This window comes from Brachypodium distachyon, chromosome 3 (assembly GCF_000005505.3).
Source record: "Brachypodium distachyon strain Bd21 chromosome 3, Brachypodium_distachyon_v3.0, whole genome shotgun sequence".
Taxonomy (NCBI): Eukaryota; Viridiplantae; Streptophyta; class Magnoliopsida; order Poales; family Poaceae; genus Brachypodium; species Brachypodium distachyon.
Genome location: NC_016133.3, coordinates 12074075 through 12095651, shown reverse-complemented (window position 1 = coordinate 12095651; position 21577 = coordinate 12074075). Strand labels below are relative to the sequence as shown.

The 21577-nt window shown below is 46.8% G+C and overlaps 5 protein-coding genes and 2 long non-coding RNA genes across 10 annotated transcripts; 3 read left to right on the top strand and 4 right to left on the bottom strand.

Annotated features, from left to right (window-relative positions):
• Positions 1 to 250: 250 nt before the first annotated feature.
• LOC104583527 lies at positions 251 to 4035 on the top strand. 2 transcript variants are annotated; one of them, XR_731342.3, is made up of 4 exons: positions 251 to 684; positions 780 to 877; positions 1470 to 1709; positions 3617 to 4035. It is a non-coding gene; the product is annotated as an uncharacterized LOC104583527 (long non-coding RNA). The 2 variants fall into 2 exon arrangements; XR_731343.3 differs by having other exon boundaries at positions 3592 to 4035.
• LOC100843976 (uncharacterized acetyltransferase At3g50280) lies at positions 1548 to 6020 on the bottom strand. Its single transcript, XM_003571260.3, has 4 exons — positions 5706 to 6020; positions 4465 to 5604; positions 3897 to 4077; positions 1548 to 1684 (listed from the first exon to the last, which is right to left on the bottom strand). Exons 1-4 carry the CDS (start codon positions 5957 to 5959, stop codon positions 1679 to 1681), a joined length of 1581 nt encoding a protein of 526 aa, XP_003571308.2. The 5' UTR covers positions 5960 to 6020; the 3' UTR covers positions 1548 to 1678.
• A 2176-nt stretch (positions 6021 to 8196) lies between these two features.
• LOC104583526 lies at positions 8197 to 10927 on the bottom strand. 2 transcript variants are annotated; one of them, XR_731341.3, is made up of 4 exons: positions 10630 to 10927; positions 10319 to 10432; positions 9992 to 10209; positions 8197 to 8470 (listed from the first exon to the last, which is right to left on the bottom strand). It is a non-coding gene; the product is annotated as an uncharacterized LOC104583526 (long non-coding RNA). The 2 variants fall into 2 exon arrangements; XR_001407290.2 differs by lacking the exon at positions 8197 to 8470 and adding an exon at positions 9567 to 9905.
• LOC100843668 (non-lysosomal glucosylceramidase) lies at positions 8559 to 13706 on the top strand. The gene is made up of 16 exons (XM_003571259.4): positions 8559 to 8813; positions 8925 to 8985; positions 9219 to 9335; positions 9447 to 9503; positions 9655 to 9725; positions 9824 to 9923; positions 10015 to 10085; positions 10170 to 10270; positions 10421 to 10524; positions 10608 to 10661; positions 10750 to 10805; positions 10923 to 11362; positions 11441 to 11513; positions 11650 to 11711; positions 11876 to 12258; positions 12366 to 13706. The coding sequence occupies exons 2-16, from the start codon at positions 8956 to 8958 to the stop codon at positions 13485 to 13487; spliced, it is 2841 nt and encodes a 946-aa protein (XP_003571307.1). The 5' UTR covers positions 8559 to 8813; positions 8925 to 8955; the 3' UTR covers positions 13488 to 13706.
• Positions 13707 to 15723: 2017 nt separating this feature from the next.
• Positions 15724 to 16173, top strand: LOC104584016 (circumsporozoite protein-like). The gene has a single exon (XM_010238101.1). It carries the CDS (start codon positions 15724 to 15726, stop codon positions 16171 to 16173), a length of 450 nt encoding a protein of 149 aa, XP_010236403.1.
• Positions 16174 to 16521: 348 nt separating this feature from the next.
• Positions 16522 to 18068, bottom strand: LOC112271632. Its single transcript, XM_024461355.1, has one exon. The coding sequence runs from the start codon at positions 18066 to 18068 to the stop codon at positions 16653 to 16655; it is 1416 nt and encodes a 471-aa protein (XP_024317123.1). The 3' UTR covers positions 16522 to 16652.
• A 1091-nt stretch (positions 18069 to 19159) lies between these two features.
• LOC112271806 lies at positions 19160 to 21249 on the bottom strand. Of its 2 annotated transcripts, none has more exons than XM_024461979.1 (4): positions 21141 to 21249; positions 20992 to 21051; positions 20799 to 20879; positions 19160 to 20578 (listed from the first exon to the last, which is right to left on the bottom strand). In XM_024461979.1, exons 1-4 carry the CDS (start codon positions 21154 to 21156, stop codon positions 19242 to 19244), a joined length of 1494 nt encoding a protein of 497 aa, XP_024317747.1. In that variant the 5' UTR covers positions 21157 to 21249; the 3' UTR covers positions 19160 to 19241. The 2 variants fall into 2 exon arrangements, with proteins under 2 accessions (XP_024317747.1, XP_024317748.1); XM_024461980.1 differs by having other exon boundaries at positions 20799 to 20873.
• Positions 21250 to 21577: the final 328 nt, after the last annotated feature.

Genomic DNA, 21577 nt, shown 5'->3' with positions numbered 1-21577 from the left:
TCACGTTGATGTCAACCTCAAAAGCTGTTCTTGTATTTCCTCAGTCCAACAAAAGATGTCTTCACTTTGACGAAATTTGAATGCATCTATATACTAAATCATATCTAGATATATCCAAATTTTGACAAACTTTGAGACATATTTTGTTAGACAGAGGGAGTACGATAGTTTGCGGCTCATCCCATGAATTTGGACTTCCAATCATTAAACTTAAAATTGTCAAGTTTTCTTTGTTGCATGCACACGGAACTCCAGCATCAGAACTTGGCATACTGCTTTGACAATATAACAAAATGTATCAGACCCTTGAGTCAAACCAAGGAACCGAGAGGTACTATTAGAACATCAATTAAGAAAGAGTTATGTACATGGCCGAGAGGACAACACTTGCAAGCAGGCGAAGCAGCGGTTACACAAATACTATCTCCTGCAAGTCTCTCAAGTAAATTTACATCGAAAAGAGAGAGGGGGAAAGAGACAAGAGCAGCAGCTACAGAGAGCAGCACCCGCAAGGGCCGGCTCGGGCGGATGCCGCGTGGGAGGCCGGCGGTGGCTCCGTCTTCCCCTGCCGCTCGATGAGGCCGGCCGCAGGGCACCGGTCGATCTGGCTGTTCCCCTGCTCAAACGCAGTGGTGGTCGCATTCTGCTGCTCCGACGGTCACCCCCGCAGAACATCCCCTTCCGGTATGTGGTCGTCGGCGTGTCTTGGTTGATGCATCTACTAGCAGCGTTCCAGTTGCTTTGATATTTTCTATTTTCTTGGGTTTTATTTTTGTTAGGCAAAGATTGCGAAACTGGACCGAGCGATGACAGAGTTGAACCGCTCAAGTGCAGTCCCTGTGATGTCTAGTTATCAGTTATCACCGTCGACTAAATGGTTTGTTTCCCTGTAGTACTGGAGCTTCAGAAGATTACATGCTTGAATCTTGAGTAAATAAATGACCTGATGCAAAGGCATAAGAGCATGAATCAATAGGACATGATACACAAGTTTCTTAGTCAAAGATTGTTCCTTTTTGTTGGTCTTAAATATGCCATATTTCCTTAGGTAAAGAATTTTCCTTTTTGCTGGTCTTAAAACATGTTATGTAAAGTAGATGGTCTCCTTATCTCAAGTTGCACATTCTGAGTCAGTCCAGTTTCCCCGTTAAATAGCACTTCAGGTTCCTGGTTATTTCAATTCTACAAGTTATCAGCTTATTGCTAGAAAAACAATATCATTTTTCTTTCCATGTTATGGTTCTCAACTAAAGAATCAAGGTGTGAAGCTTGGTTTTCCCTTTAAAAAGTAAAATTACTTATTGCTCTAGAGTTACTAATTGCACTAGAGCAGTCGTATAGAACTCATTGAGTTAACAAAAATCGTTATTTCAGAACTCAAGAATCAATTGTTTGCAGCAACAATGAAGTTTTATTTCTTCTGTATTTCTTAGACGAGTCATTTAACTAGAGTTGTTTCTTACAAGCAGGAGAGCTCTGTTTCAACTGGCATCACGACAACTGATGTTTCAACTGCCTAATCTTTCATCATTTGGCAACCGCCGTCCTTAGCTAGCTGCCACCAGATCTAACGGAGAGCATATCTGAGAGAGAGAATCATCTGAGTGGCTTAGGCTCCGGCACTGGCCGGAGGGCGATGGAAGTGCGGCGAATGCGACCAGGCGGAGGGTGATTTCGATCAGGCCTACATAAGAAACCACATCCGTCAGGTATACTTGTGAGAAGCATATCAAATAAGTGCATTTTTTTAGAAAAAAGACACAACAATACAAAAACGTGTGGGACTGTGATACACAAGAATTCAGGGTAAAAACAAGTGCAAAAAAAAACGTTGGAACAACGCAAAAACGTGTGGGAGGTTCCAGAGTGTTCCAACGCCGCCTCCCCTTCCAGGGCTGTGGGATTTATGCTATTGAATACACAAAAGACCAGGGAAATTCCAAAAAGACGATCATACGAAATAATTCTACTTCCACTCCAAAAGAACATAAAAAATGGGCAACAACCTCTCCTACGAGAGTAAATGTCACCACTCATCATTGTGAGGTTTGTTACGCAAAACACCCACTATTCATACTTTTTGCGCAAAACACCTACTATTCGTCTAATCCGTTGCGAACTACTTCATCTCTTCATTTACTTTCCATCTACTTGTAAAAACTAAGTCATTTCGGTGTTTAGGGTATTTCCATAGTTTCTAAGAAAAAACATTATGCATATGATCTACCAACAAAGCATCACTAAGTTGCCGAATAGAAGGAGATAATAACTTATTTGCTCGTTCATTCTAGCTTAGAGTTTGTGCAAAGGTTATTGGTTAATCTAAATGCAACTCTGATCTATCTCCTAATATATTCATTGCCACATGAAAATTAACCAACAAAATTCTAAAATTCTTCAAAGCATACATTCATGGTTGTTCTATTCCATTGATAAATTATACTATCTTTGTTCCTATATATAAGACATTATGATAGTATTTAGTCGGTCTTTGCGTGGACATGCCTTAGCTATTTGGAGATCTCTAGTGTATACACAAAAAATCTTGAAAATATCCTAAAGAGTGTTCTAGTTAAAATACATGAACCCTCAAAATTTGAAGGCTATATGTAATATAAAGGATACAATATTAACATATATGAATTTAAATATAGTTAGTACCATTAGTTCTTAACATGATTGACGATTCCTACAAAAACCCTGAAACAAGCAAACGCTTTAGACTTGTAAGACATAATTAATTAACGAATCTCTTAACGTTTGACCATTTTTTTAATAAAAATATAGTTGTGTGCATCCAACAATATACAAATCATGAGGTTTGAACTTCCTTTAATTTTTTTTAGCCATGTTACAAAGTATAACAACGCAAAAGAAATTAATTGATAATAATATAATAAGTTCTAATATATATTAGATATATATGGTAATGTGTCAACAAATTAATAAAAATATAGCTAACAAATATAAATGTTAAATGCTTACTTTTTTTTCTTCTTATTCTCGCATTTCTGTTGTAATGAAACAACCACTAGTCATTCGGCGATATCACGGTGGATAGAGAACTGCAGCTATAGAAGGCTGCTTCCCGCATGCCCGGTGTCACCGCGACCACAACAACGTAGGTCTACCTTAACACCGACTTCATCATCCGGCACACCGCTGACCACTATAACAAAAGGACGCTAGCACCGGAATGAGGCCACGGTCGCGTTGGTGACGGATAAGCCGTTGGCAATCAGGTCCGCAGTGTCCACGGCATCGGCCAAGCTGAAGTCAGGCGGCGGCAGTGAAGCGACGTAAGGATGAAAACTGATTGCTATCCGCCGGTGCCGTTTGCGAGAGTTGATCAAAATGAAGCAAATAAGTGTCCTCTTAATTCAAATTGTCTTATGTTCTATTACTTATTATCTCTTAATAATTATTAGGTCGCACGCTCATTGATCATTTGCGAGGTACTTCACGGATGATAGTTAGTTACGAAGAAGATTAATAAGATCACATGTATTACTATGATTACAGAAACACATGCTTGTCAAATTTAATAAAACTAACTTAGAGTTATTGATGTTGCTATATTTTTTCTATAAGTTTGTCAAATTTAAAAAACAAACAGAGACATCAATCGCCGATGATTATGAGACGACGACGATGATGATAGGGACGACGACAACGACGATGATGATAAGGACGACAGCGACGATGAAACATCGAGCCTAGTAATGATGACGAAAAAGAGGTCATTATTTACTGAGGCAGCTTAATGCGAGACAACGAGAATCACATCTTCATCAAAGAGCCCAAAGGTTATATACTTAAGTACTGGCACCTCGTCGCGTCCAATGGCAAGCTGCTGATGGTAAAGAAAACGAAGCATGCACCGGCCAAAGTCATACCCGGGCAATACAAGGACAAGATTGAGGTTCTGGAGGCGGACATGGACGTCGGCGCCTGGGTTCCAGCCGCTGCCGCGTCAGTACACATTCTGTTAACTTCCATGGAAGAAGATCACGTCCATTCATCAGGCTCATCCCAGTCCACATTAACTTCGGTGTGTTGATTACTTGGTTTAGTTGTCTGAAATAGTATCATTTGTGAGTGACAGTGTGACAATTAATATAAATACTCAGAGTGTAACGGTATTCTTGCCAATTTGATTAGGAGCATGTAAAAAAACTAGTCTCTGATGTGCGACAGTGCAACGAAGCTACGAAATGCACCTTACAAGCATGCTCTGTAGATGCCCTGAACCTACAAGCATGCTCTGTGGATGCCCTGAAGGTTCAGACATAAGGCCCTAATGGTTGGTTGCTCAGCAGTCAGCACAACAATTTGTGTGATCTCAGTGCAATCCTCATCCGAGTGAACATACATCCAGAATCATACAAGTTATGAACTACCAGAGAGCTCCTGAAGTGAATCGGTTCGATATGCACTTAAATACACACACTACTGGAGAATCACCTTGGCACGCTCACGGCATCCATGAACTCGTCATCGGCGACGAGCCTCCCCAGCACGTCCGGCACCAAGCACAACTCCAGCGACATGCTCCCTCCCTTCTCCGGCCCCTCAAAGACATCTGCGTTTCCGTCGGTCTTGAAACCGCCGCCGCTTCGCACGGCCACAGGCTTCCCCCACCCGAAGTCGTTCCCAAACATGTCAAACCGTGGCGAGCCTCCTGTTGTCAGCCCAGTGCCGCCGGCCGACACGTTTCCGACGAACGCAAACGTCGGCTCCCGAGGCCATCGATCGAGGAACTCCCTTACGGAGGCCTCGTCGAACAAATCCACGGCGCGATTCAGCTGCCATGCCGTCCAGCCCAGACCCTTGTCCAGGATATCCCCGGCTACGCACCTTGTCTTCCGGGGCAGCACGGCATTGCCCACGTAGCCCGGCAGTATGCCGTCCACACGCCCTCGGCATCCGAATATCAATGTGTACGACGTCTCCTGCTCCGGCAGGAGACGCCGGGCTCGGCACACCGCCCGCCAAAGGTGCGCGAGCAGGGCCTGGAGCGAGGAGATGGTAGCCGCAGCACCGCCGGCCATCTCCTCGTTCGCCCTCGCCTTGAGCTTCTTGATGCTCGCAGCAGAGAAGGTGAAGAATGCCTCTTGCACCAGCGGGAGCTCAAACCGCTGAATGGCATGCTGCAGCTTGCTCAATGGCAAGGGGATCGGTACGGGGTTGGTGCCGACGAACCACCTCTGGTGCACTGGTGCCGGCCTAGAGATCATGTCCTTATTGTCGCCTCGGCTGATCTCTGACCACGTGTTGAAGAACTCCCAGAAGACCGTCCCGTCGGCGACGCCGTGATTGAGGGACATGCCGACAAAGACGCCGTCGGCGAGCTCGGTGACCTGCACCGCTAGCACGGGGAGCGGCTTGATGGCAGCGTCCACGCCAAGCACCCCGTTCAGCGGGAAGAACGCCCACACCACGGACGATGGGATGTACACTGAACCGATGATGTCTGTAACGGCCACACCAGGCGCTGACGCATGGACGAGCTCGGCACCTTCATTGGTGCAGCGCAGCGAGATGGTGACGGTCGCATCTTCTCCGTGCTCATTGGTGGCGAGCCGGCCGGCAAAGTGGTAGTACCTGACAGGAATCAACAGAAGTAAAGATCAAGAAGATAATATACCAAAGGAAAAGCCTCTCGTCATAAGAATTTGGATCAAATATTAACATATCGACGGCACCTTTCCAACGCACGGGCGAGGGAGGATGCGAGGCCGTCGACCAGGCGGTCGCCGCCGGTGGGAGGCTTGGGCAGGAGGATCCCGAACTGGATGTAGTCTATGGTGAGGAGCCGGAGGTCCCACGGCGTGAGGTGGATATCCTCCGGCGGCGGCGATGGAGAGTCACCTTTCGACGACGACGGCCGGACCATGCGCCGGGACACGATCCGGACGCTGCCGGTGTCAGCCGCCGCCGCCGCTTCCATTTGCTCCATCGCTTCCTATGCTGCTTTCTTGGAGGTGGTTCGAGCAAGCAAGCTATAGCTAATTAAGCTGTCTGCTTCATCCTTTATGAAGATAATATGGACGCAGCACCTACAGAATTCAAGATTTTCCTCACTTTTATTATTATTATTATTATTATTATTATTATTATTATTATTATTATTATTATTATTATTATTATGCTTTAGATCTGAAGTACTAATAGCCAACCACGCTTGCAGCGTGGTGCAATTTTTGATGTACTTGTCTTGTGTCAGCGTGCCAGAACAGCTCAAGGAATCACGATCATATCTTGTTGGGTTGTTTATGCTATACTAGTGGTTTATCTATCAGCATCCACGGAACCTCCTTTTAATAATCATTCCTTCCAAGAGCATAGTAATCCCGTATTGATTTACAGGAAACAACTGCAACAAATCAGTACAGCAGATGGATTAACACACATGGGAAGTTCTAGTGCTGCCAAGGCTTACTTTAGCTAGCTAGCAAACTGCTATATATATTTGCCAATAATGTACATGTTTGATCTAAATGCAATGATATATAGAGCAGCTGGGGGGGCGTACAAAGTCATTGTGCCAATTTTCGCCAAATGTGCCGGTTTTACAATACGGATTACTAGCTCCTGTCGAACACCGCGCGCGTTGGCAGTTGGCACCTTGCAGAACGTCAGAAACCTACACGAGTATTGCCACAGCAATTGCCACTGCTGTCGGATTACTCACTCTGATCCTAAAGTCGACTCGAATTTGTTCAAACATGAATGTATTTATTTTTAAAAAATGTCTACGTATATGTAATATTTCGACAACAATTTAAGATCGGAGCGAGTAGTTCTAAACACACGTGCAGCAATCATTTATCAACGCCATGAATATTTATGCAGGAACTGGATGCACCAACGACCACATACGTATGGCAAATGAGTTTCCACATGTTCAGACTTCAGTCACAGAAATAAAACAACAGTAGCCAGATGTGTATAATTAAATTGCCACTTGCCAGCATACCACAAACCATCGAGTTGATCAATGGGCAAGTATCAGTGTCCTGTATGGCACACAGATTACTCCAAACACAAGACTAGCGCGGCAGTGCCCAGACAGCAAAGATACTCTTAGTGGGCTGGTTAGTGCTATTGGGCCACATCTATACCACCTAGGCATCTAAGCCCATATCTCCTTCCTCTCTCAAAACAAAATCTAGGGCATCCACTAAAAAAAATCTAGGACATATCTCAGTACTTTCTCTAGTCCAAGACATTTGAGTAAACTTCTAGCAAAATATATAGCATCTTCTATTTATCAAATCAATAAGCCAGAAAAAAACATATTTTATGATGAATCTAGTGATCTCCATTCGAGATGTAGATATTTGTATTTTGTTCCCTCTATAAACTTGGTCGAACTTTAAGAAATAAATTGAATTAGAAAAAAAAGTTATACGCCTCATAGTTTAGAATTAATGGAGGGAGCATCTACACCTAACAGAAGGATCAAACGCCATTTTTGCTGGCTATGATTCTCTTGTCTCCGATGACCGGTTCGATGCCCTGAAAACACATCCGATCAAATGTTTGGTGTGTAGACACTACGTAGGTGCTCCCTCCGTCCCGAATTAATTGACGTGGATTTGCATAAGAATCTATATAAATCCACGTCAGTTAATTTGGGACGGAGGGAGTACGTATCTATATCCTCGTCCCAACGGTGTTTTGCCAGTTCAAGAATGCAAAGTTCTTTCTATTTGAAAAAAAATGCAGTTTTATTTTCATCACATTTTTGTATTTGTATGAATAGTCAACTAAGCAGAAGAAAACTACATTTCCAAGGGGGGGAAACTATGTGGAAATTAGTGTGCTTGCATGGAAGGAAGATGTCCTTCTAGATGACATGTCACTATCATGGATCCTACATGAAGCAGTTGTTTGTTAGACTAAGCAAAAGGGCATAATATATCTTGTGTGGCTGCATTTGGCTTTGCTGAAGACTTGGACAAACAGGATATAGCATGTGAGAAAGACTTTCCAGGCATGGATGTTGACACCTTTTCTTTTTTATTTTGAGAAAATGGATGTTGACAGTAGACTGCTATCAGTGGCTGCTAATTAAAATGGGTAGTAATTATTAAGTCCCATGCTACAAAACTACAGCGTCTGCTAATTAAAATGAGTATTTTATTGACCATACTATTTTACTATATCAAGTTCCATTGCTAAAAAACTATCTCTCACCTAAAAGCCTTAGATTCCAAGGTGTAAATATTTCAATGTAAACCGGTTCAGGCCGGCCGGCTCAAAAAAATATTTAAAAAATGTGTTACATACTGAAGAAACCCATCCGATCTAAATTAAAGTACACTACATGATGGTATTGTTGACAAGTCAAGAAACCCAGTCATGGATGCTATTAGCACTTGTCTTTTCCTTGACTAGATAGCGCTGGCATCACCAAAACCCTGTTCCTTTCTGAGATGATGTGGGAATCGTGTCCTTTTGCAATCTGGAATTGTACAATCATAAGCTTAATCATTCACAAGGCTTCTGATTGGGAGCACAAAACATAATGAAGTGATGATCCTAGCCCAGACAGTTGATTAGCAGTAGTAATATCTCCCGTGCTGTACTCGGCTAATTATTCAACAACTTTGACGTGTGTGAAAGGCCTACTTTTCCACGCACCTACAAAAGGGGAAAAAGATATGTTTCTGATACCAACCACCTAATCCTCCTCCCTAGTCAGCAGTATCATCTTCTTCTTCTTCAGTGAGTTCTATATATAAAAAAGCAAAGCTGAGTACCTCCTGAGAGAGCTGAGAAATTCAGGTGCAGTATTTCAGATTCAGGTATTTTCTCTCCTCCTTCTCCTGTGTTGTTATGTTGGTAGATTTCAGTGTTCAGATGCTTGGTTTGCTTTAACTTTGAGTAATCATGTTTTTCTTGATCGGCTTCTGAAGATACAACTGGCTGCGTGATCGGCTTTTGAAGATGGGGAGTTCAGAGTTGGAGCAAACAAAGGTACATCTTCTGACAAACAACACTTCCATTACTTTGGCTCGTTAATTTGGTGCATAATTGTATGTTCTAAGCTAACCCTCAAGTCGAGGTCAAGGTTCTTCACATCTCCGATTTTCTTTTTTGATAAATTGTTTTTTGGATATCTTCTAAGATATCCTTGGTTCTTTCAAAAAAAATCCAAATTGTTTTCAGCAAGCAAGTTAGTCTGATATGGTTGTTCTGACTTACTTCAGGCGCACTCACACATCGATTGTGCTCAGCCACCGGAAAGAACCTGGCAGAGAAAATTTGACGATGAAGGCAAGGAGATTGCAATGTTTAGCTTCACCATGAACGATATCATGACAGTCGTAAGCACATGAATATGGACTGCACCTTTTGGCTTTCATATTCAGCTAGCTGCCAGAAGGCATAATTCCTTTGCTAGATTTATACTGAACATGCTCCTGGTGCTGCTGCAGGCACCCTTGATTGTCAAAATGATGCGTATACTGGTCGAAGAAAGAGCGAAAGGGAAGGTGAGTTGCTCTTCTTGTTCAACATTCAGGCATTCAGCTAAACTGTCAACCAGTACACACATGTTGTTGAAAGATCAGTTCAAATATATTTTTCTGCTTAATTAGTCAGTAGTCACTGAACTTGTTGAACAATTGTTTGATTTTCACGAAGGCCTCAGTCTACGATCCGTTCAAGAAATGGATGAGCAACTGCTACCGTGGGGTGCCCCTCGGCACGCTAGGGTAAGTACTTTCCATGTTTACTCTGGAAACTTGCCTTGGCTGCAGCTGATTCTTCAGATTACAGTTTTGTTCAAAGCACATTCTTTTTTCTTCTTCAGTGCAGGAAGCATAGGGAGAAGCTACAGGGGGTACTTTCAGCATTTTCAGTTATTCCCAGGGATATATGAACAGAAGCCCATCCTAGCCAACCAGTTTTCAGTAATCAGCTTTTACACTTGCATTCATAATTTGAGATGTTAAATGGTAACTCTGAAACAGCTCCTTACATTGCCAATATTCACCTGTCTAGGCATTTGTTTCGCGTCCCGGTGGGAAGAGCTACTCGACGGTGTTGTCGGCACCCCCTGCTGAAGTCTTGAAGTAAGCAGAGAGATTCTCACAAGCTCACCTGCACTTCATACATCTGATTATGCCAGATAAATAACCCCATTTGCAAATTTGCAGAGGAATAGATAAGGCCAGCATTGGGTCTTGGGACTGGAACCTGAAAGAGAAGAACTGCAGTTACCATGGCTTGTTCCCAAGATCATGGACAGTATATGATGGTAAATTCATGACACTACATTGTTGTCAGATGATGTTGAAACACATACCTGACAGACACATTTGTCGTCTGGCATCGAAACCATGTCGATTAACCGACAAGGCTTCTGAACAGATGCCCTACTAATGAGTATTCCCCAATTGCAATGTAGGCGAGCCTGACCCTGAAATCAAGATCACATGCCGTCAGATATCTCCGTTCATCCCGCGCAACTACAAGGAGAGCAGCTTCCCGGTCGCGGTGTTCACTTTCACGGTACATTTTTAATCTTCTGCCAATGAGTCCCAATTGAATTGTCATTTGCTTAATTCTGTATTTTTGATGTTTGCATGCATCAGGTGCAAAATTCAGGGAGCACACCTGCAGATGTCACACTGCTCTTCACATGGGCAGTAAGTGCAAGCCAAAGAACACTATGCAGCTCTTCAGAATCATCTTTGCAGTGAACATTTGACCTGAATTTGCTTGTCCATCGTGTAGAATTCAGTCGGAGGGAAATCAGAGCTGACCGGAAATCACAGCAACTCCACGATGAGGTAGTGAGCATAGCAAATTTTATTTGGGGAATAGAATTCGATGACATGAACTAATTAACAGCCAGCAATCTGTATCTGACACCGTCTTCTTCTTCTTCTTCTTCCTTGCCACGGCAGAGCACGGGACGGCGTCCATGGCGTCCTCCTCCGCCACAGCACAGCAGAAGGGCACCCGCCGGTGACGTTCGCGATCGCGTCGCAGGACACCGGCGACGTCCGCGTCACCTGCTGCCCGTCCTTCTCCATGGGCCCATCTTCCAAATCCGGCGAGCCCACGGCCAAGGAGATGTGGGAGGAGATCAAGAAGCACGGCTCCTTCGGCGACGCCGCCGCCGGCACCGGCAGGCCGTCGAGGCCCGGGTCGTCGGTCGGGGCGGCGGTGGCGGCGGCGACGACGGTGACGGCGGGGTGCACGCGCGAGGTGTCGTTCGCGCTTTCGTGGTCTTGCCCCGTGGTGAAGTTCCCCGCCGGCAGGACCTACCACCGGCGGCACACCAAGTTCGTCGGACTGGATCGAGACGCCGCAGCGGAGCAGCTGGCTCACCACGCGCTTCTCGGTGAGAATCCAGTGGCGGAGATTTTTCTGAACTGTGGACAAGAAAAGATTCGAGATTTCTGAAGATTTCTTTATGTAGAACACATGGAGTGGGAGCGTCAGATCGAGGCGTGGCAGAGGCCTGTTCTGCAGGACAAATCGCTTCCTGATTGGTACGAAAATTCAGATTCAATCAAACAGTCGGATTACTGAATTGTTCGTTAGCTGAATGCCTGAATTGGATTAGATTTTTTTCTGAATTGTTGTTAGTTTGATCCTGGAACAGCTGATGATTTTTTTGTTTTTCAGGTATCCTGTCGCACTGTTCAACGAGCTCTACTATCTCAACGCTGGAGGCACCATTTGGACAGGTAGTTAATTAACTAACACTGAATCAAATTCCAGTCTCCGACAACAAATTCAACTTCATAATACAGTACTCCCTCCCTCCAACAAAAACATCTTTTGTTGGACGGAGGAAGTACAAAATTTGATTACTCATTGAAAATCCATAATTTTGATCTTTTTGTCACAGATGGGATGCCGTCAAAGAAGACAAGCCTCGTTTCGTCAAGTTCCGGAACAATGGAACCCTTCTCCCTCGCCGCGTTTCATCCCGATCCAAACGCCACCTCCTCCTCCACGGCGGCAGACGACATCCTGCTTGCCATGGCGAGGGCGGAAGAGCATCTGTTGCCCGCGGCGGAGGATGAGAAGGGTGTGGGGAAGTTCTTGTACCTGGAGGGTATGGAGTACCACATGTACAACACATACGATGTGCACTTCTACGCCTCGTTCGCCCTCCTCTCCCTCTTCCCCGACCTCGAGCTCTCCCTCCAGCGTGACTTCGCCGCCGCCGTCCTCCGCCATGACCCCCGCCTTATGTACACCCTCGACGGCAAGTTCGTGCCACGCAAGGTACCCAAAATTGACTTATAAGACATAAATTTAATAAAAATACATGGTTGTGTGTATCCATCGATACAACGAGTCAGCTGAATGAATAAACACCTTGTATTGCGCAGGTTCTCGGCGCCGTGCCGCATGACATCGGGCTAAATGACCCGTGGCACGAGCTAAACGCGTACATGATCCACGACCCGTCCAGGTGGAAGGACCTGAACCCCAAGTTCGTGCTCCAAGTGTATCGCGACGTGGCGGCCACGGGTGACCTCGACTTCGCCAGGTCAGCATGGCCATCCGTGTACGTGGCGTTGGCGTACATGGACCAGTTCGACCGAGACCGTGACGGCATGGTGGAGAATGAGGGCCGGCCCGACCAAACCTACGACCTGTGGTCCGTCTCCGGCGTCAGCGCCTACACGGGCGGGCTCTGGGTCGCTGCCCTCCGCGCCGCCACCGCCATGGCGGCCCTCGTGGGCGACCTCCCTGCCGAGGCCGTCTTCCTCGAAAGATACAACCGCGCCAACAAAGTCTACGACTCCGAGCTCTGGACCGGCGACTACTTCCGGTACGACAACAGCGGCGGCGGCAACAGCGAGTCGGTCATGGCGGACCAGCTCGCGGGCCAGTGGTACGCGCGGGCTTGCGGGCTGGAGCCTGTCGTGGGCCGGGACAAGGCCCGCCGGGCCCTGGCGGCCGTCCTGGAGCACAACGTGATGCAGGTCCAGGGCGGCGGCGTGGGGGCTGTCAACGGGGCCCGCTTGCCGGAGCACGGCGGCGGGGTGGACGAGTCGTCGACGCAGTCCAAGGAGGTGTGGACTGGGACGACGTACGCGGTGGCGGCGGCCATGATCGGGGAAGGGATGCGGGAGGAAGGGTTCACGGCGGCCAAGGGGGCCTATGGCGCCGGATGGGGAGAAGACGGGTACGGGTACGCGTTCCAAATGCCGGAGTCATGGACGGCGGATGGTGCCGGCGGGTACCGGTCCCTGCACTACATGCGGCCGCTTGCCGTGTGGGCCATGCAGTGGGCGCTCTCCCCGCCGACGCCTGTGTTGCCGGAGCTGGAGAGGATGGCGGCGAAGAGCAAGGCGACGGAGGAGGAGGTGGAATTGGCAAAGGAGAAGTTTGAGAAAGTTGCGAGCTTGCTGAGGCTACCGGAGGAAGAGAAAAAGAAGGAAAAGGGGTATCTGCGAGCTTTCTACCAGATTCTCAGGCAGATCCTGCTCCCGGCGGCGTACTGATTAATTAATTAATTCTTGGACTATAATTTGCGTCTTCGTAATTTTCAAAACAGTGTTCCTCGAAAAAAATAATTCAAAACAGTGGCTGCATCGGTCGACAAAGCATGAGAAATGATGAGTTCGCAAAAAATTGCTAGATCTTCGACTTATGAGCTGAAACTTTCGGATTTGAAGGTCGAGAGAAAAGGAGGGATGCATTCATGCATTTCTAGAGAAAAATTGCTAGATCTCTTTGTATGGTTTTACTACTTTCTACTGCACTCTTAGTCACTTACCCCCCCTTTAGTATCACCCGATCAAAGTAACAAATTCTATCAAAAAAATAGTTCACTTCCTTTCCAAAATCTATCATGCCTACAATAATACGTAGGAGTATATAAATTAATTGGAGCTCATAAAACAATAACCTCTGGGCCCAGGTGACAGTTAAGCAATTTAGCCACCTTCTGGGCCCAGCTGACATACACGGAAGAATGTCTGATTTCCTTGAACGCCCAGCAGCGACAAAAGTTTAAATGAGCCCATAAAGCAGAATCCAGCTGGGCCACGGAAAAAACAGGCCTATTCATTGGACTGGCGATCGATAGCTGCTGCGGCCCAAAGCATGCACATCCCTGCCCTAAAATTTTCCGAATTCTGCCGGCGCTGCTATGATTTGTTTAAATTGCTGTCCTAAAATCTATAAAAGCATGAGCTACTCCCTCCTATCCATATTAATTGTCTCAAATTTGCCTAAATATAAAAGTATCTATATCTAAAAAGCGTCTAGATACATGTAATATTTCGACACTTAATATGGATCAGAGGGAATACAAATCTAAGAGGCTGAAGATCAATTAAGACATTTTTGACCGTGTACTCAATTTATTATGTCTGTTTCTGTTATGAGACATGAAGAGGAAAAGACTAATTCCAATTGAGCTGACTTAGAGCTTTATATTATCAGACATGTTTTGAAGACATGTAATATTTCTTTTATACTGCATAATAACAAAGCATATTTTGACGGACCTTACAATATTTAGGATGATATGTATTGAATGGTTTTAAAATTTCGATGCTTCTAGTCCTAGCCCCTCATTTCCAATTCCTGGCTCCCTTTCCTGGATTTGGGATTCTTTGGAACGATATAGCAGTACATAGTGATGTGGGCCAAAAACTAATTAAAGATGCACCCTGCTGCTATAGGTTAGTCTGATAAAAGAGAAATCTCGCCGATTCAAATAAAGAAAATCAGTTGCATTTAAAAATCCAAAATGAGAATAGAGCATATATATATATGAGTGGGGGCAGCTGACAACACACATTTTGCAGGGTGATGTGTCAGTTACAAATGCCAAAAACAAGCGTTGAGGAGTACTGTACTGAGCTGACCGGCCGATGGGCAGCTAGCGTTGGCAAGGAGGAGCACACGGCGGCGTTGTCCGGCCCGGCGCCGGTTCCGGCGGTCGTCCATGCATGTCAGTTACAAACGTGATACTTGAGTGACACGAGATAAATCAACTCTAGCTCATACTGTTTACTGGCGGAGTAAAAGATATTAATCGTAAGAGAGTTTCTAGACCTACATATATTAATCTTACACGAATCTCAATGCACTACACCACGTTTCAGATTAGGAGGCATCTTAAAATGCCTCGAAATGATGACAAAATGCCTCCAAAAATGTTTGGAGGCTTTTAAAAATATGACAAGGAAGTTGGGTGAGGGGAATGTCATTTCACGCTTTTTGAAAAAAAGCCTTCAAACATAGCAACTAAGGCTTTTTTAGGAATACCTTCAATTGTTATTTGGGGTGTTTCCAGAAATGCCCTGAATTGTCAAACTAGGCTTTGCAAATTACAAATATTGGGTCCAACCAATTATCTCTGCCTCCTTCTCTCTATGCACTTTCCAGTCTCATCCATGGTTTTCACTAGTACGTTGATTATTATTATTACCTTTATTGACTTACTATATTTGCCACTTGGCGTGATTTTGTGATCCGTGACCTCTTTTAAGGTAAGTTCCTAATTTTTCTCTTCCCTTCCATTCTTCTCCCAGGCTTACATATTGGTGGGATTTTTTGTTAATTGGCAATGTGGGACTAAAGATGCCATACTCCGATGTAACAAAGCTCTCCTATTTGGCACCCATATCGATCCTGTCATGCGCGGAAACGGAAGAGAGCAGTGCATGCGCCGGTGAGCCGCCACTGGTGGCGGCAGCGCCGATGAGGAACGGAGAGGGAATCGGGATGCCGACGGACTGTAGAGGAGAGCAGCCGGCGGTGTCGGCAGCGGCCTCCGTGGAAGGAACAGCGGCGGGTGGACAGCAGAGAGGAGCAGCGGCCGGCGGCAGCAGCCGCCTCCGCACGCGGAGGGACTGCACGCGGTCAGGTGATATTGGTGGAAGTCCGAGGAGAGCAGGCGACGGCGGCGGCGGCCTCCGCGGCGTGCCTCCATTGGCACTAGCTCGGGATAGCAGAGGAGATGGGGGCGGGGCGGCTCGCCCTTCGGCGGATGAGCCACGACATCGCGGGGGAAGGCGTGGCCTAGATCCAATCCTGGCGAAGCCGGCGCGAAGGCAGGTCGTCGGCGCGACGGCGGCGGCGGCGCAAGGGTTTGGCGATGCGCGCGCAGAGATCGGGGAGACGGGGAGATCGATCGGGGAAGAAAAGAGCACGTGCGTGTCAAATCGGTTGTAGGGTAAGTTTAAGAAAAAGAAAAGCTGAGGGCATTTTTGCATAATGTACAGACAATTGAAGGCATTTTTATTAAAATAGCCTCTAAATTTGCTATGGCGATTTTACAAATAGCCCCAAAATGATTTTATCTGTGGCTTATTTTCAAAATGCCTTTGATGCTTAGATTTTTTTAGGTTTTTTTTTCATTATACTTTTGATGTTCAAAGTTTTTGAGGCTTTTTATTAAAATTGCCTCCCTAACTTGGTTCTTCTAAGGCATTTTATGAAATTGCCTGCCATAATAAGTAATTAAGACAATTTAAAAAAAAGGCTTTACCAAAATGCCTTCAAAGTTTGTACGCGGTATAGTGATGATTGAATCAAAATGTTGTTATCATCGACTAGTCGTCTAAGAAATAGCAAAACCGTAATCGTAGACGGTACGGGAAAAGGATATTGCAACAATGGATGGATAGTACCAAGCACTAGAACTCTAGAAGCTACTTGCCTCTGCCATAGCTGATTCCAGCAAAAACCAATCGCAGCACGATGGCTATGCTGACGACAGCAGCAGCGACGACCGCCAGCGCCTTCCAGCACTTGACGTTCCGCATCCGCAGCCACGCCATGTACCTCCTCCAGGTGGTGTCGCAGAGCTTCTCGAGCGCGTCCTTCTTAGACCTGAGGTAGTTATTGGCGTCCCGGCCGAAGGCGTCTTCGATGGTGACGCCGTCGCAGAGACCGGCGAGGCCTTTGGTGACGTCGCTATTGCTGCGGAGCATGTGCACGATGATGCCCTTGGAGAAGAGCAGCTCCACGTCTTCCTCCGTTCCGGCGACCTGCGACAGGAAGAAGCAGTAGGCCGTGACGTGGGAGTTGCGCGTGGAATACTGCATGCCCTTTTGTTCCAGGGCCACCATGTTGCGCAGCATCCTGAAGGTGTTGCCGTCGATGATGAGGCGAGGGATGTGGAGCTGGTCTTTTATCAGATCCACGTCCAGGATGGAGCGCGCCCCGTTGTTGCCGCCGTCGAGCTCCCGATTGACGAACCCCACGCCGGCGGCGTAGTACTCTGTCGCCCGGCGCCAACGACGATTCTCGGGCACGGGTGCACTATTCACTTTGATGCCAATTGAATCTGAGCCGAGGATGGCGGCAGGTGCCAAGTACATGTAGAGCACGTGGAGAAGATGGTATGGTGGAGCAGCAGGCGATGTCACGTTGGTGGTTGCGATGTACGCATTTCGCTGGAGCACTCGTTGTACGCGCTTGGCGACCTTTTCAAGGACGAAATGACTGGAATAATATTCATGGACTTGACCAGGTCCGGTTAGCAGCTGGTGGATCTTGTCCAGGACGAAGAAAGGTATCTGGTTCTCCAGGAGGAACATGATGTCGCGGTCGACGGTGATGTCGTCGTCGTCCCCGCGGGAGATGAAGCGCGAGTAGAGGAAGAACCCGTCCACTAGCAGCATGCCAGCGAACTCCTTGCTCGTCATCCAGCTGAAGCTGCTGCTGTAGCGCTGCCGTGCGTAGGGCACCAGGCGCTCCATGGCTTCCAGGTGGCTCCTCAGCTCCTGCCCACGCGCTTTTTCATTGCGGGTGAGCAGGCCGTGGAGCACGCGCTTCTTCTCCTTCTCCATCATGTCAGCCGATTGTTCAGATGGATCCTGCAGCCGGTGGAACGGCCCGATGCGGACCTTGCCTGGTCCGTAATAATCGCCGCGGTCGATGTCGTCGCCGACCCACGAAATCAGGCACTCCACGTACGTACTGTCATCCGACTCGGCAGGAGCAATTGCTAAGATCTCTGTTATCAGGGAATCGCCTTCTTTCTCCTCCAGCTGTGCTGCGCTTGCACCAGACCCCTGCCCTGCAGGAGCGATCGTAACATGGAACACCACAAGATTAATCATGAAGCACTTCTCACTCGGAATAATTAATGGTTTAACGATCAAAACCGTGTACAAATGCATTTGTATTTGTCAGGCAAAGGCCTCCAACTCTGCCAAGAACGGTGTGCCATGGCCGGCGAGCAGCACAACGACGGGGACGGGTTCGATCGGCAGAGACGACCAGCTTGATATACCACATAACTAGCTAGGGGCCGGGATCTAAGTACGTACCATACTAGCTAGTACGTACGTAGGACGTATATATTACCTTGAATGTCCATGGAGCTTGGGTTGGTTTTCGCCGGCCGGCCGGCCGTCTTCGATCAACAGTAGGAGTATATTGCTGCTACGACTTGCGTTTCTCGTTTTGTATTGTCCGCTAACCTGCCATTTATATTACTCCCTCCGTCCCAACAATCAAATTTGTCTAAATATGAATGTTGTATCTAAAAAGCATCTACATATATGTGATATTTCGGTACTTAATATGTGATGGAGATGGAGGGAGTATATAATGGAAACATAACGCCTCCATGGCGTGGACATTTCAAATAGTACAACGTTTTGTTGATTTACAAATAATAAAACGGCCCGGTTTTACTATACCCCAGTCGTCTGATTTTTAGTTAAAAATAAGTTGCTTCTTCAGCTATTAGATATGGTTTGTCTTAAGATTCAAAAGGAACGATGGAAAGAGGAGAGTGAAATTAACGACATACAGATGCAATTCCAACGGCTCTCGTGATAAAAAGGTGAACCAGCTAGTTTAGTTTAACAGGTCTATAAAGTTATTCCTACATAAAAATACAATCATAGTTGGGCAAATTTGAAAAAAGCCGGAGGGAGTACAATACTCCATGCAAGACAACACTTCGATCAGTACCCGTATTGTTTAGATCAAGAAAGTCGGATGGATGCAAGTGAAGGCATGATGCAGCAATTAGTTAAAGGCCACTATGTACGTACTACTCCAAGACCAAGAGGAATCTATGATCAGAAATTTATTGTACGATCTTAAATGGAATCACTAGTGGCAGAACTTTTCTAAATGAAGTAAATAAACGGAAAATCCACTAAATCCCAAAACTGTCAAAATAACTGAAACTCGAGGGTAAAAAATGGAATTTACTTGAAAATTAATCAAGGATATTGCAATGATCGATGAAGCTTATCTATGGCGGTACTAGCTACTACTTAATGGCCTCTGCGGTAGCTGAGTCCAGCAAAAGCCAATTGGAGCACGGTGGCTACGCTGACGACAGGAGCAACCAGGACACCCAGCAGAGCCTTCAAAGGGTTTAACCGCAGCCACGCCTTGGACCTCCTCCAGGTGCTCTTTACGAGCTTGTCGAGCGCATCATTCTTGGAGCTGAGGTAGCTGAGGTTCAGGTCGTAGTCGTGGTCGTCGTAGAGCCCCGCGAGCCCTTGGGCGACGTCGTGGTTGCTGTGAAGCAGGTGGATGATGATGCCCTTGGAGACGAGCAGCTCCACGTCCTCCTCCGTGCCGGCGATCTGCGACAGGAAGAGGCAGTAATCCGTGACGTGGGAACTCCGACACGTCTGGTGCAGGCTCTTGTGCTCCAGGGCCACCATGTTGCGTAGCATCCGGAAGGTGTTGCTGTTGATGATGAGGCGAGGGATGTGGAGCTGGTCTTTTATGAGATCCACGTCCAGGATGGAGCGCGCCCCGTCGTCGTGGAGCTCCCGCTTGACCAACCCCACGCCGGCGGCGTAGTACTCTGTCGCCCGGCGCCAACGACGAATCTCGGGCACGGGTGCACTATTCACTTGGATGTCAATTAAAATATCTGAGCCGAGGATGGCGGCAGGTGTGAAGTACATGTAGAGCAGGTGGAGAAGATGGCATGGACGATCTTCGCCAGGCGATTGTACATGAACGTTGGTGGTTGCGATGTACTTATTGTGCTGGAGCACTCGTTGGACGCGCTCGGCGACCTTATCAAGGACGAAATGACTGGAACATTCATCGAAAGGTCCGGTTAGCAGCTGGTGGATCTTGTCCAGGACGAAGAAAGGTATCTGGTTCTCCAGGAGGAACATGATGTCGCGGTCGACGATGATGTCGTCGATGCTGCCGGAGACGAAGCGCGAGTAGAGGAAGAACCCGTCCAGCAGCAGCATGCCAGTGAAGTCCATTCTCGTCATCGACCTGTAGGTCCCGTCGTAGCACAGCCGTGCAGCGGGCTCCATGACTCCCATGGCTTCCAGGTGGCTCCTCAGCTGCTCACGCCGGCCTGCTTCATCTTCTTCGTTGTCGTTGCTGGTGATCAGCAGGCCGCGGAGCACGCGCTTCTTCTCCTGCTCCATCCTGTCAGCTGATTGTATGGCTGGATCCTGCCGCTGGAACGGCCCGATACGGACCTTGTCTGCTCCGTAATACTTGCCGCCGCCGGCATCCGAAATCAGGCACGCAACGCCAGTGCCCAACGGGTTGGCCGGAAGAACTCTTAGGATCTCTGTTATCAGGGGATTATACTCGTCGTCCGGCAGTGCTTCTGGAATGATTTGATCTACACACGCACACAATTAATGCTATATATATTACGTCACAGATTAACCATGAATAAGTACGCAGCTAGCGCTCTCACAACCATGCAATGCAAGCTAGGACGGATCAATACTACTCCCTGTCTACATACTAAAATACATCTAGATACATGTAATATTCCGTCATTTAATATGAGATTGAGAGAGTACTAGTTTTAATTAATCAGCGCGTCTCGAGCTTACCTTCTTCATCTCTAGATCCGCTCGGCAACGCTGTTATCCCAGATGAATCGGCGCCATCCTGCTCCGGTGCATTCCCTGAAACTAATAGTAACAATTAGCATGCATGCGCTCTCATTTTACTCGTATTAATATCAACATATATACGCGCGCATGCAAAAATTTGTACATGTTGCGTACGTGTGTGTATACGTACCTGCAGCTTCGGTAGCCATAGCCAGCTGCTGCCCCGACTCCTGCGTAGCTAGCTCTACCTCTATACGGAGTATATATTGAGCGCGCTTAATAGGGTATTCATACAGTGTGTTGCCAAAAATAAATATGAGCAGCTAGTAAGACGTATACCTTGAGTGTCGTCCATGGAGCTCTCTGCCTCGTTTAATTGGTTTTCGCTGTCCTGCCGGCCGTCTTCGATCTAACAGTGTTTGCTGCTACTTGCGTTTCTCGTTTCTACTGTCCGCTAAGCTATAACCTTTATACTCCGTATATAGTCAAAACACATGCAATGCCCCCCACGTGGATTTACAATTAATTTAATTATATCAAGGAACTTTAACAGATGCAGGTGGACGCATGCGCGCAGCGAACACTTTATTATTATTTAAAGGCCACTACGTACTGGAGTGCATGTAGTAACGAAAAGAGGAATCTAACCAGAAATTTACTGTGCGGTCTGAACTCTTAAAATATCGTACAGTACACATGTTTCAAGCAGATCAAAGACTGGCGTGCTGGTTCAACGGGAAGAAAACACGGCCAGCTGGACTCTTGTAAATTAAAGA

What these genes read in the sequence shown, in the direction of transcription:
- LOC100843976 (XM_003571260.3), bottom strand. Translation starts at nt 5,959, where the DNA reads ATGGAGCAAATGGAAGCGGCGGCGGCGGCTGACACCGGCAGCGTCCGG. An exon ending in CTCGCCCGTGCGTTGGAAAG is followed by an intron (nt 5,605 to 5,705) that starts GTGCCGTCGATA and finishes GATTCCTGTCAG; the next exon opens with GTACTACCACTTTGCCGGCC. An exon ending in GATGCCGTGAGCGTGCCAAG is followed by an intron (nt 4,078 to 4,464) that starts GTGATTCTCCAG and finishes ATACTATTTCAG; the next exon opens with ACAACTAAACCAAGTAATCA.
- LOC100843668 (XM_003571259.4), top strand. Translation starts at nt 8,956, where the DNA reads ATGGGGAGTTCAGAGTTGGAGCAAACAAAG. An exon ending in GTGCCCCTCGGCACGCTAGG is followed by an intron (nt 9,726 to 9,823) that starts GTAAGTACTTTC and finishes TTTCTTCTTCAG; the next exon opens with TGCAGGAAGCATAGGGAGAA. An exon ending in GCAAGTTCGTGCCACGCAAG is followed by an intron (nt 12,259 to 12,365) that starts GTACCCAAAATT and finishes TGTATTGCGCAG; the next exon opens with GTTCTCGGCGCCGTGCCGCA.
- LOC104584016 (XM_010238101.1), top strand. Translation starts at nt 15,724, where the DNA reads ATGCCGACGGACTGTAGAGGAGAGCAGCCGGCGGTGTCGGCAGCGGCC.
- LOC112271632 (XM_024461355.1), bottom strand. Translation starts at nt 18,068, where the DNA reads ATGATTAATCTTGTGGTGTTCCATGTTACGATCGCTCCTGCAGGGCAG.
- LOC112271806 (XM_024461979.1), bottom strand. An exon ending in TATGGCTACCGAAGCTGCAG is followed by an intron (nt 20,880 to 20,991) that starts GTACGTATACAC and finishes TGTTACTATTAG; the next exon opens with TTTCAGGGAATGCACCGGAG. An exon ending in CGGATCTAGAGATGAAGAAG is followed by an intron (nt 20,579 to 20,798) that starts GTAAGCTCGAGA and finishes GTGCGTGTGTAG; the next exon opens with ATCAAATCATTCCAGAAGCA.